The sequence below is a fragment of the Pseudophryne corroboree genome, chromosome 8, assembly GCF_028390025.1.
Source record: "Pseudophryne corroboree isolate aPseCor3 chromosome 8, aPseCor3.hap2, whole genome shotgun sequence".
Lineage (NCBI taxonomy): Eukaryota > Metazoa > Chordata > Amphibia > Anura > Myobatrachidae > Pseudophryne > Pseudophryne corroboree.
In genome coordinates, this window is record NC_086451.1 from 106,770,892 (window position 1) to 106,784,005 (window position 13,114).

General features: G+C 46.9%; 1 protein-coding gene across 1 annotated transcript in view; it reads left to right on the forward strand.

Moving 5' to 3' along the window:
• The window catches only part of CRB2 (crumbs cell polarity complex component 2), a 298,555-nt gene that overhangs the window by 168,158 nt on the left and 117,283 nt on the right, over positions 1 to 13,114 (forward strand). The window contains exon 3 of the mRNA XM_063938516.1: positions 8,518 to 8,657. Within this exon, the coding sequence (XP_063794586.1) occupies positions 8,518 to 8,657 (140 nt within the window). The remainder of the gene's footprint in view (positions 1 to 8,517; positions 8,658 to 13,114) is intronic.

Genomic DNA, 13,114 nt, shown 5'->3' on the forward strand with positions numbered 1-13,114 from the left:
TAACATATAAAGTGGAAACTTGGTGACTTGTACCCAAATTCATAACCATGTCTTTAATCGGGGAATCAGAAATGGACGGAGGCGAGGCCCCAAACTGTGCCTGCACCGCATGGCGGAGCTGTAGATAACGATAAAAGGATCTATTGGATATTTCAAGCTCCTCCCGCAGTTGTGTGAAAGATTTAAAAACACCATTATCATACAGTTGTGAAACTGTGGTAAGGCCCGCCCCAATCCATATATTGTCCTGTGAGAGCTGCAATAACTCCCTATACGCTGGGTTAAACCAAAGTGGCGTGTCAGAATCTGTACCTCGCCATGCATAGTAGGAGTGAGTTTGACGCCATACAAGTAGCGACTGACAGAGTAAAGGAGGAAGACCAGCAGTAGAAGAGGCAGAGAGAAGGAACTGGACAGGAGAGAAGTGGGACACCACATACTCGGCAAAGAATCTCTCAAACGTGGGACTATCCCTACTGAGAATCCAATTAGACAAATGCGCAAGTTGGGCAGCTAGATAATAGGCCCGCAGATTGGGAAAACCCAAACCTCCATCCAATTTAGCCCTAACCAGAGCTCTCGGGGCAACCCTAGGCGTTTTGTCGCCCCAAACAAAAGAGGAAAGCACACTATTAATGTTAGTGAAAATTTTCTTGGGGATATAAGTAGGAGAGTGCTGCAATAGATAAAGATATTTTGGTTGTATCACCATCTTGATCAAGTTAATGTGACCCGTGACAGTAAGGGGAAGCTTCTTCCATACATGAATCTGTCGCTTTAGATCCACCGTGACCTGGTCAATGTTTTGATGTACAAAAGACTTAACATTAGGAGTGATCCAGACACCAAGATACTGAAAGCGAAGGGTCCAGTGCAAGGAGGACACAATAGGCAATGGGTCAGGAAGAATACCAGATATGGGAAAGACATTAGATTTATTCCAGTTGATAGTCAGGCCGGAATAGAGGCCAAATGTATCAACAATACTTAGAAGGGAGGTCAGGGAAGCATCAGGGTCACTGAGAAACAAAAGCATGTCATCGGCATATAATGCAATAACATCCTCATGTCCGTCAATAGTAATGCCCCTAACATCAGGGGACGCTCTAATGAAACTCGCCAATGGTTCCACAGCCAGGGCAAAAAGGGCAGGGGACAGTGGGTAGCCCTGTCTAGTACCACGAGACAAAGCAAATGGGGATGTTACATAACCATTGGCAGATATTCGAGCCACGGGGGAGGAATAGAGTAATTGTACCCAGCGTATGAATTTGGGGCCAAAAGCAAATCGTCTAAGGACTTCCCACAAATACTCCCATTCCACAGAGTCGAAGGCCTTGGCAGCATCCAGGGAAACCACCACAGCCCCCGACTCGGACTGGTCCCCCATCTGCAGGTGACAAAACAGTCGCCACAAATTTTGGAGAGTAGACTTGCCTGGCATAAATCCTGTCTGATCATCGTGAATGATCGAAGTGATAACACTATTGAGTCTAAGTGCCAGAATTTTGGCCAAAATCTTGACATCAGTAGGTAGCAATGAGATTGGGCGGTAGGATTCTGGGGCCGTAGGGTCCTTACCTGGTTTGAGGATCACCACAATAATAGCTTCTGACATAGAAGGAGGCAAACGAGCACCCTCTAGCAAAGCATTAAAGAGAGTCAAAAGATAGGGGACAAAGTATGCACGATATTGTCTATAGACTTCAACCGGCATACCGTCGCTACCCGGCCCCTTTTTATTAGGGAAGGAGGCAATAGCTGCCTCAACTTCCTCTGAAGTGATACTAGCATCTAAAAAATCTATAGATTGTTGGGACAATTGTGGTAGGACAATACATGAAAGATATTGCTGTAGTTGACTGGAGGTATAAGTGACTTTAGAGGCATACGAGTAATAAAAGGACTGGAAAACCTGGGCTATCTCAGGAGTGGCATAGACCATTTCGCCCTGGGCATCACAGATCTGCTGAATGGAACCTCCAGTTCTCTCCTCCCGAGCTAGAAAAGCCAAGTAACTACCCCCCGTGTCCGATTGTGAATAGAGGGTATGCTGGGAGAAAAGTAATTTGCGCCTTGATTTATCAAGTGAATGGTCAGACCAGGCTTTCCTGGCCAAATCCCACCTCACTCGGTCACTAAGGGTCTTAGTAGAAAGGTAAACAGATTCAGATTGGGAACAGGCAAGCTCCAGGCGCACCTCCTACTCCCTACTAGCTATTTTTGACACTAGCTATTTGTCATATGAAGGATCCCCATAGCGAAGCCTTAAATGCGTCATGTTTAACCAGTTGATCAGAACAGGATGCATTATGAACCTCAAAATCACTCCATTCACGAACCAAGGCCTCATGATCAGTCAACAAGGTCAACCAAAAGGGGTTCAATTTCCAAAGTTTAGCCCCACAGACAGGCACAGAATCTAGGGCCACCAGCAAGGGTGAGTGGTCCGAGATTCCCCTCTGTAGGTACTGGACATCTAGTATTCTAGCAGTGAGATCAGGGGAAACGAGGGCCAAATCTATTCTCGAGAACGTGTGAAAACTGGCCGAGTGGCAAGAGTATTGTAGTTGTTTGGGGTGTCTCAGCCTCCAAACATCCAGGAGCCCAAGCTCGGCAACCAGCCTCGCAAACGGTGTGGGGGACGGGGAAGTAGAGGGTAGAGAAGGGGGAAGCTCAGCCCACCGATCTAAAACTTTATCTAAAACATTATTGAAATCTCTGATGCAAAGGACCGGTACTGAGGGAGGAATAGCAATAAACGACATTGCCTGTCAGAGTACTTCATTATTGTAGGGGGGGGGGGGAATATAAACAGCAAGTATATGCAAAAGTGTACGGTTACCATAAGCCCTAAGGAATACATACCTGCCATATTGGTCAATTTGACTATGAACTAAATGGAAATTAACCGACTTCCGCACCAAAACTGAAACCCCCCTGGAATTAGCAGAAGAGGTGGAATGATAGGAGAGACCAACCCAGGGCTTCCTGAGAGCCAAGGTTCTAGTACCAACCAAGTGTGTTTCGGAGAGGCATATGACATCTGCCTTATACTTCCTCACCTGAGATAAAACCAGAGCCCGCTTGATGCGGTCATTCAAGCCCCTCACATTCCAGCCAAGTATGCGGAGTCCATCAACCCCTGCAGCCATGAGTATAAGAAAGAAAGGACAGAAGGAGAAAAGAAGCAAGGGGCGAATATGGAGAGGCAGAAGAAGAGGAATATCCAAGGCAAGGAGGACACGTAATAGAGAGGAACCCGGAGTGTAGAGCAGGAAGGAGCAAAGGGACCACTGCGGCCCTCCACCAGCAAGCAGGTAAAGCATCCGGAGACCAAAAGGCACATATAAGAAAAAACATAGACACATTGCAGTCCAAGAAAAAAAATAACACAGTGACACATGGAGCAATACATATACAAGAAAAACAAACAAACCCAAAACAGCCCAAACACCCCCCTCCCTGCATATCCATCCCAAACTAGACACGACTGGATCCCAAAAAACCAACTAAACTAAAGCTGAAAACCTATAGCAACCCCAGGGAGTAGAGACAAGTATTGCCTCTACAAAAAGGCTATATCCTAGCATTCAGCTCCTAAACTTAAAGATCGTCCCCGCTACGTGAATAGCAGGAGTACAAAACCCAGCAAACAATGCGACCCCTGAGAGAGAAACAGTCCTCAGTTAGGGGCCCGAGGTCTACGCTCCAGCCAGGCCTCCGTCTCTTGAGGGGTATTGAAGAAGTGTGTGGAGCCATCATACACCACCCTTAAACGTGCCGGGAACAACATGGCATATTGGATTTGATGGTCATGAAGCTTCCTTTTGACCTGAAGGAACTGCGCACGCGACTTCTGGACATCTACGGCGAAGTCCGGATAAACAGAAATATCATGGTTGTCAAATTTCAAAGGACCCTGTGTGCGGGCCAGCCGCAGGACCGCATCCCGGTCCCTGTAGTGTAGGAAACGGGCTATGAAAGTGCGTGCAGGTGCGCCCGGGGGAGGAGCCCTGGCAGGCAATCGGTGCGCCCTCTCCACAGGAAACTGAGGACCAAAGTCATTGCGTTGAAATAATCGGAGAAGCCATGTTTCAAGGAACGATTCTGGGGAGGAGCCCTCCGCTCTCTCCGGGAGGCCCACAAAGCGGACATTATTACGACGTAGTCTTCCTTCAATATCAGAGAGCTTCGCCTTAACTGCCGACATTTGAGTTGTGAGATTGGAAACCGTATCTTTAAGAGGATTGGTGACGTCTTCTAAGTCGGAGATACGGTGCTCCGCTTTCCCCACCCGTTCACGAATCTTTTGTATGTCATGTCTGATTAAAGTGATATCCACCTGTACTTGGCCGATTTTATCCATGACTCTGTGTTCGGACGTGGATATGGCCAAAAGAATTTGCTGCGTCGACTGGGACGTGTCATCCTCTCGAGGAGGTGTGCCCGAGGGGGAAGGAGGGGATGGGGGAGCAGTACCCCGGGTGAGTTGGGAGGAAGACTGAGAGCCTCTAGCATATTTTTCAAACTTAGCAGCAGCGGTAGCAGCAGCAGCACTGCCCCCACGCACCATGACGGGACACGGGTGGAACACGGAGGTGGAGGTAGAAATAGCAATAACAGTAGAGGCCAAGTGCGAGAGCAAAGCTACTGAAGTAATGCAGAGACAGGACTCCCGTAGTGATGATATAAAACAAACAATACGTGCTCACCACAGGCTGCAAAATCTTCAGACTTCCAGAGTCTCACTTAGGTGAATGAACACAAGCAGGAAAAAGGAAAATCCTTAGGGGCAGCAGTCAGGCTGTATAATCAGCAGCTGGCTTTCAAGTGGACCCTCATGGAGAGTAGTGTAGATAGGGAAGCGCCAACCAGCAATGTAGGCAGAGTAGGATAGCTGCAGGTGTCCAGGCAGCCCTGCAGGGAGAGTAGTGCAGACAGGGAGGCTCCAACCAGCAGTGCAGGGAGGCAGGGGACGTCAGGAGGGACGGTCAGTGCAGATAGATGCACCCCCGCACTGTCAGCAGCAATCACCGCCACACAGGGACAGTCAGCCCGCCAGTCGCAAGGTGGAGGGAGACAGGGGCACACGCCGACCTCCGGAGCAGCAGAAGCAGCAGAGGGCACGGGTGAAGGGAGCTCCGGCCCAGCGCGTCCCCGGCCTCCGCTGTTAGTTCTCAATATGGCGCCGCACTTCCGGTCAGACGGAAGGAGTGAGGCAGAGCGGTGTAGGCCGCGATCCGTCCAGCGGCCGTCCAGGGCAGAGACACAGTCCCGCAGACCCCACAAAATGTGCAGGGCCAAGAGACACAAAGGGTGAGCCAAGTCAGGAGCGATCACCAGCGGGGGAATCAGGATAAAGATAGCAGGATAGACGGAGCTCTAACTCCTAGCTCCTTACTCCATGCTCGGCCAAGCCACGCCCCCCTCACTCACCCCTTCGTAGTGTATGCTTCACCTTGGGGCTCTACTGGATGCCAGCCTACAGCGCATATTCCTACCTCAGGAAAAAATTGCGTCAATGCAGATGCACATCCGCAACCTGTTCCACAGCCCCCAGATCTTTATACATACCATGGACCCTGGGCTCCATGGTATCGGTATTCGACATGGTGGAATATGCTCAATTTCACTCCAGGCCCCTACAGCGCTTAATACTGTCCAGTTGGAATGGACACAGGAGGTTCGTATATCCCTTGCATGATGGCTTCACAAACCCAACCTGGACAAGGGCCGGCCTTTCTGGATTCCACACTGGACAACTTCTCACAATGGATGCGAGTCTCCGAGGGTGGGGATCACTCACGGCAGTCCCTCCTTTCAGGGCCGTAAGTCTCCAGTAGAAAGGACTCTCCCAATCTACAGGGCTCTTCAAATGGCTCTAAACCTCCTTCACGGTTCTCCAGTACAAGTCCAGTCAGACAACGCCACGGCAGTGGCTTACATAAATCAGCAAGGCGGGACTTGCAGTGCGGCAGCAATGCAGGAAGGGAATCGGATTTTTGCCTGGGCAGAAATCCATCTTCCAGCCATCTCTGCCGTCTTCATTCTAGGAGCACTCAACTGGGTGGTGGACTTTTTCCGTCGCCAGGATGTCCACACTGGAGAGCGGTCTCTCCACCTGGACATCTTTCAAATCCTGGTGCGCAAATATGGTTTGCCAGATGTGGATTTCATGGCCTCCAGACACATCCAAAAGGTTCCTGTGTATGGGGCCAGGACAAGAGATCTGGAAGCGAGCTTTGTGGGCGCATTCACAGTTCCATGGAAGTTCCCTCTGGCCTATCTCTTCCCTCCAGTGTCTCTCCTTCCCAGAGTACTGCGCAACTTCAAGGAGTACGGTGGCACACTCATCATGGTAGCTCCAGCAAGGCCTAGATGCTGTTGGTTCTTGGATCTGAGGGATCTCTCCACAGACGAGCCCTTCTCTCTGCCTCTTCGTCCAGGCCTGTTGTCTCAGGGTCCCTGTCTCCGTCCGTACCTGCAACACCTGTCTTTAACAGCGTGCCTCTTGAGACTTCCCTCCTAATGGAAAAATGCTTTTACTGTGCGGTAGTTCAGACAATGGTTCAGGCTCAGAAGCCAGCCTCAGCCCGCATATATTACCAGATATGGCATTATCAGTTTGGTTCCAGAAGATACTGGCTCCCTTGCCAGATGCACGTACCTTCCTTCAAGGAGTACTATGAATACAACCTCCATTGTCCCTCCGGTGGCTCCGTGGGATTTGTCCTTGGTTTTTCAGGCCTTATCACAGCCTCCATTCAAAACTTTGGAGACGGTAGAACTCAAGTGGTTAACTGCAAAGACCCTCACTCTGCTAACAATCGCCTCAGCACGTAGGGTCTCAGATGTGGAGGCTCTCTCTTGTCGCTCCCCATTCTTGATTTTTCACTGTGACTGGGCGGTCCTTTGAACGAGAAAAGGATACCTACCTAAGGTAAATTCTAAGGACCTCATTCAGCAAGTATTGCAGTTTCTGCTAAAAAGCAATTGCTGCAATCAAATAGTTGCCACCCTGAAATAGAGAAAAATGCCCATTGCAGAAATGTACAAATGCATCTCCGTATGCGGTCTGATCGCAAAACCATATGTAATTACCAGGACATCAAAGATTTTTCCCATCTGCGCCAGGCAAGGTCATGCACAATTCTTGCGACACAAGAGGCTTGAAGTGGTCTTCGCTGACGTCAGAGGCCCACCTTAAAAACGCCTAGAAACGCCTGCATTTTTTCAAACACACTCAGAAAACGTCAGGTTTCTGCCCAGAAAAGCCGTCTTTCTGTCAGTCAAACAGCGGCTGCATTGTGAACACAATCTATACACAATTTTGGTCACTATTTTTGCATGCACAGTCGTTCGATAATCATCCGGATTACAAATTGCAAATTTTGCAATCCTTACTGAATAAGATCCTAAATTCCATATTAACTAATCCATTGTGGTACCGGCCTTTCAGGATCCTGGCCTCTCACAAAAGGAGGCATCATTGGATGTGGTCCGTGCTCCCTGTATCTACATGGATTTTACTGGTTCCCTTAGGAAGACTGATTCCTTATTAATCCTTCATGGATTCCACAAGCGGGGCTGACCAGCCACTAAGCAAACGTTGGCACGTTGGCTCCGCATGACCATCTCACAGGCGTATACGCAGGCTGATCTGCCTGTTCCAAGTACGGTCTCTGCTCACTCTACTTGCTCTGTGGGTCCGTCATGGTCAGCCCTCCGTGGGCCATCTGCTGAACAACTCTGCAAGGCAGCTACGTTGTCTACTGCACACACGTTTCTTATGTTCTATGCCTTTGATGCGTTTGCCTCTCAGGTTGCAACCTTTGGCCACAGTGTCCTCCTTTCAGCTTAGGAGCGTTCCCTCCCTATGTCAACTGCTTTGGGACATCCCAGGCTAAATGATTAACCCTGAGCAGACCATGGACCCTGAAGAAGAAAATAAGAGTTATGGTAAAATTTACCCTTGTTAACTCTTTTTCTTCTAGGTCCATGGGATCCGCAGGGCACCCACCTTGACGCACATAACTTCAATGGGTTACTTTTACTGTCACCAGTTCCCTTCTCCTCTGTGAGAGTGTTTCCTGTGTGTACCATCCTTTCTTTTCTCTCTTCTCTCCAGCTCCTGCTTTGGGTTTGTTACTAAAACTGAAGTGCCTGAGCATGTGGGCAGGGTATGAAGGGAGAGGAGCCCAGTGCATCCTGGGAAGCTCACTAGCTTAATGTTCGGTGCCAATCCTGGTCTCTTCCAGCATCATACCCAAGGATAAGGATTAACCCTTGGATCCCATGGACCTAAAAGAAAAAGAGTTACAAAGGTAAGTTTTACCATAACACTTCTTTTACTACTTATTATTATGTGTGTAGCGCTTAGGGCGACAGTGACTGTGCTATGCACATAGCCATGAACTCACTGGCAGCATGTATGTTGTGCAGGAATGGCTCAAGGGGAAGAGAGAGTGAGGTGAAATATGTTGGTACACTGCTGATTTAGGTTCTGTGTTTCAGGTTCCATTGTAATTGCAGTGACACTGGGTTTGTAGGAGATTTGTGTGAAACAGAAATCCTGGAGTGCGCCTCAAACCCCTGTAAGAATAACGCCACATGCCTGGAAGGAATTGGAGGCTACAGCTGTCTGTGTTGGGCAGGTGAGTGTTTACATGTTTTACAGCAGTGGTTCTCAACCACGTTCCTCAAGTATCCATGTCATGTTTTCCATGTCTCCTCACAGGATTGCAAGTGAAATAATTTGCTCCACCTGTGGGTCTTTTAAAATGTGTCAGTGTAATGAATACACCTGTTCAACTGCTCGGTGACCTGGAAAACATGAACTGTTGGGGGTACTTGAGCACCGAGGTTGAGAATTACTGTCTTACAGTACATGCAGAAATTCTTTAATTTCCCACACTAAGGGAGTCATTCAGACCTGGACGCAGCAGCCGCATCGAGGTGGTCTGGCGCACGCGCACTGGCCATTGTGTGCGTGATCAAACTCACACATTGCAGCTTCATCCCTGAAGGATGTGGCCGCAATGTGATTGACAGGTGCGGGCGTTGCGGGGGGCGGTGTTGTGGGGGCGGGCCTGGATCGTTTTCAAGGTGACTCCGTGACGTCACACAAAGACACTCTGGAAGACAAAATGGCGCTGCCAGGGGTCAACCTTAGATTCAATGCCTCACCAATCCAATTGCGGATGCATCGAGGGGCGGCCTCACACATGCTGAGTGGCCCCCAGCATGTGCGGAGATGATCGCAGATCTGGCTGTGTAGGCAGCCATCTGTGCCTATCTCTGAATAACCCCCTAAGAGATAAGAACATTTGCAAGAAAACAGGTTTTGAAAGTTAGATTTCAGAAGTATAACAGTGATTTCAACTTAATGCGGCAGACTTTCCAGTAACCACATCTCAATCCACTGAGCAACTGGGGGCAAGCCTTTTGGAATAAAAGAGAAAAATACGGAAGCGCTGAATTCCAGGAAATAAGTAAAACGGTGAGAGCCAACAAATAAAAATTAATACAAATTTATTAATAATAAAAACCACATGTAAAACCTGAAAAAATCAGTTCAAGAACACCTCTAGGTACTCCGTTTCTAGGCATCAGTTGAGCATAAATTCATATTTATAATGGATGAAGATAATGTCCATAGTTCATATGACACTGATGATTGCTGGGCAAATAGCCGGCAATGAAGGTGTAAATGCAGTCCCGGAGTATAACAAGCTGCGTTTGTGGAAATAAAACAGCTGGCAAATGAATATAAGGCTGTGATCCCAGGGTTATAAGTGTATCAGATCACCTAGTCTGAACTGACTGTTTTACCTCTCATATGGGCTGGCGATGGGCCGAGCGTCCTCGGCCTGATGTCCTGCAATGCCCACTTGCGCTATGCAGCGTGGTAGAGATAAAGATGATCACCCGAGTGTTCAGAATGGTTCCAGCGTTATGTTGTAGAGCCGCGGCCAGCGGTAATGGAAGAGCTTGAAGACACTCACACCGGAACAATGCAGAGAGTGTATTAGTAATGACACCGGAGTAGAGGTGAGCTGGAGGCGGAGTCCTAACGCGTTTCGTCATGCTCCACGTGACTTTGTCAAAGGTACCTTTTCATTTGCCAGCTGTTTTATTTCCACAAACGCAGCTTGTTATACTCCGGGACCGCATTTACACCTTCATTGCCGGCTATTTGCCCAGCAATCATCAGTGTCATATGAACTATGGACATTATCTTCATCCATTATAAATATGAATTTATGCTCAACTGATGCCTAGAAACGGAGTACCTAGAGGTGTTCTTGAACTGATTTTTTCAGGTTTTACATGTGGTTTTTATTATTAATAAATTTGTATTAATTTTTATTTGTTGGCTCTCACCGTTTTACTTATTTCCTGGAATTCAGCGCTTCCGTATTTTTCTCTTTCTTTTTCCTATTTTATCACTACCACACATAGTGTTTACGGATGCGCAGTCTCCCAGGACAATTCTATAATCATTATTGACATTTATGTGTATACATTCAAAAATAATTTTGGGGCGCTATTTAACAGTTAGTTACTTTTTTACTTTTGGAATAAAAACCTACCACCAGTTAATTTATAACAACTGTGGAAAGCCTTGGGCATTACTAACTCCTGTACCATACTTTCTGCTATTCCGTTCTTTCCTCTTACAAATTGATACTGTTCTCAGAGAAATCTGGGGAGTAAATTGCTGTTACAGTATGTAGATGAAACAAATGACGTCTCTGTGCTGCGTTGATTCTCGTCTTTATTGCACTTGACTTAAATCATGGTTTTAGAGGTCTATTAAGCCACAAGAATAGACTTCCCGTCAGTGCAAAAAACCTCTGCAATTTAACAAAACATATTGTTGGGGGCAGGAGCATAGCCAGGACTTTGTGGGCCCCTTAGCAACATATTGAAGGGGCCCCTGTCCCAATGCTTCTAGAGACACCTTTCCACAGCAGTTGTTCATTTTATGCCCCATAGTAGATCCCTAATTTATTTTCAGAACCATAGTAGATCCCTAGTTAATTTTCTGAGCCATAGTAGTCTCTTTATTTATTTATTTATTTATTTATTTATGTATTTATCAATCAGTTTTCAGTTTTTTCATTTTCTGCAGCGCTTTACTGAGAATATTTTGGCCATTCACACCAGTCCCTGCCCCAGTGGAGCTTACAATCTATATTCCATACATGTACACACAGACACATTCACACTAGGGTTAATTTTTGTTGAGAGACAACCTACCAGTATATATTTTGGATTGTGGGAAGAAACTGGAGTACCCGAAGGAAACCCACGCAAGCACGGGGAGAATATACAAACTCCACACAGTTAGGACCATGGTGGGAATCAAACCCATGACCTCAGTGCTGTGAGGCAGTAATGCTAGCCATTACACAGACCTGCTCTTAGTTAATGTTATGCCCCATAGTAGATCCCTAGTTCATTTTCTGAACCATAGTAGTCCCTTAGTCAATGTTATACCCCATAGTAGTTTCTACTTGACATTATGTCACCTGGTAGGGCTGCCAGTACACATTATGTCTACATTACACTATATCTATATATGCAAAGCTAATTCTGCTGGGTAATTACAATTGACTACAACTACCAACATATTCTGCTGCACTATATCTATGTATGCAAAGCTAATTTTGCTGGGTAATGCAAATTGAAACATTATTGCATAGTATGTGATTTTTTAAGTACTTTTTTAAGTTTTGAATGATATAGACCCAGTTTAATCTTTGTGGAATGCCTGGTTGCTGTTTTTAAAGTAATTTATTGCCTGGCATTTGAGGGGGTGGGGTGTGGTTACAGATTTCAATTATTGGTTTCACTTGTAATAGTCTTCTACTTAAGTCCAATGGTGTAGGCTGTGCAAAGCCGTTTGGCTGTGCATTTATTGATCTAAGCGTGCATTTTTATCAAAGCGTGATAAAATTGACACATAACAGCAGCGTTCAATCAGCGTTCAAACGAAGTGAAAAAGAAGGAAAACAGAAGCACACCAATCAAACAAAACAAAAAAAACTGAAGAACTAATAACAAATGTGAGTCACTTACTCCTCAGATCACTCACCTCCTGATTGTTGCATCTGATTAAATAGCACGGAACAACCTTACTTGGACATTTCAAAAACAGTCCATTTCACCTACAAATGCTTGTATCTGTATTATTGTAATTTTGTTTTTTAAGCACAGCTGCACCAATGCAATTTTACCTGCAAACACTTAAAAAATCTAACATAATTACCATTGCTTCTTAAACCTCTCACAATCCTTTCATTTCTTACACTCCAAATACATTTCTGCACCCACTTTATCTACGCTTTTGACTCATTTCATACTAAATCTACACCCCTTGAGCCGACACTGCTTTTCTCACCTGCATTTCTGCAATTCTTCTGCTCGGATTCCCTTACAGTCTCCTCTCCTACTTCCACTTTCCCTCAACCTATTTACCTACTTTACAGTATGTTAAGGCTTTCTTATACTCCCCACATCACTCAGTGTCTACCTAATAATGTATCTTTATCCTTCCCCCCTAGTCTCCTCCACCTCCTCCTCTCTCCCCTCCTCTGTCTCCCCTCCATCCCTCTGTATCCTTCCCCCACCTTTCCTGTTACCCCACTTTCATTCACCTCTGCCCCATGGTCCTGCTACCCCACAACTCAGCCATGCTCCCTCTCTCCCTTCCCTGTCACCTCCTCACACCCCCATCCACATCACACTGACCTCCCTCCCTGCCCACCTCCTGCAGTTCCCCTCCTAGCTCAGGCACCCGTACCATCACTACTCTCTCATCATCCCTGCCCTCAAAGTTAATCCCACCTCATCGCTACAGCAACCCTGAAAATCTCATTCACATCTCTCCCACAAACTCATACCCCCTATCCTGTGCCCTCTGGAATGCCAGATCTGTTTGTAACAAACTGGTCCCCACTCATGACCTTTTCATTTCCAACTCCCTACACCTACTAGCCATTACTGAAACTTGGATTACGCCCTCTGACACTACTTCTGCTGCTGCTCTCTCTGCTGGGGGCCTCACATTCACACACACACCCCCCGACCTGGGGGTCGCCATGGG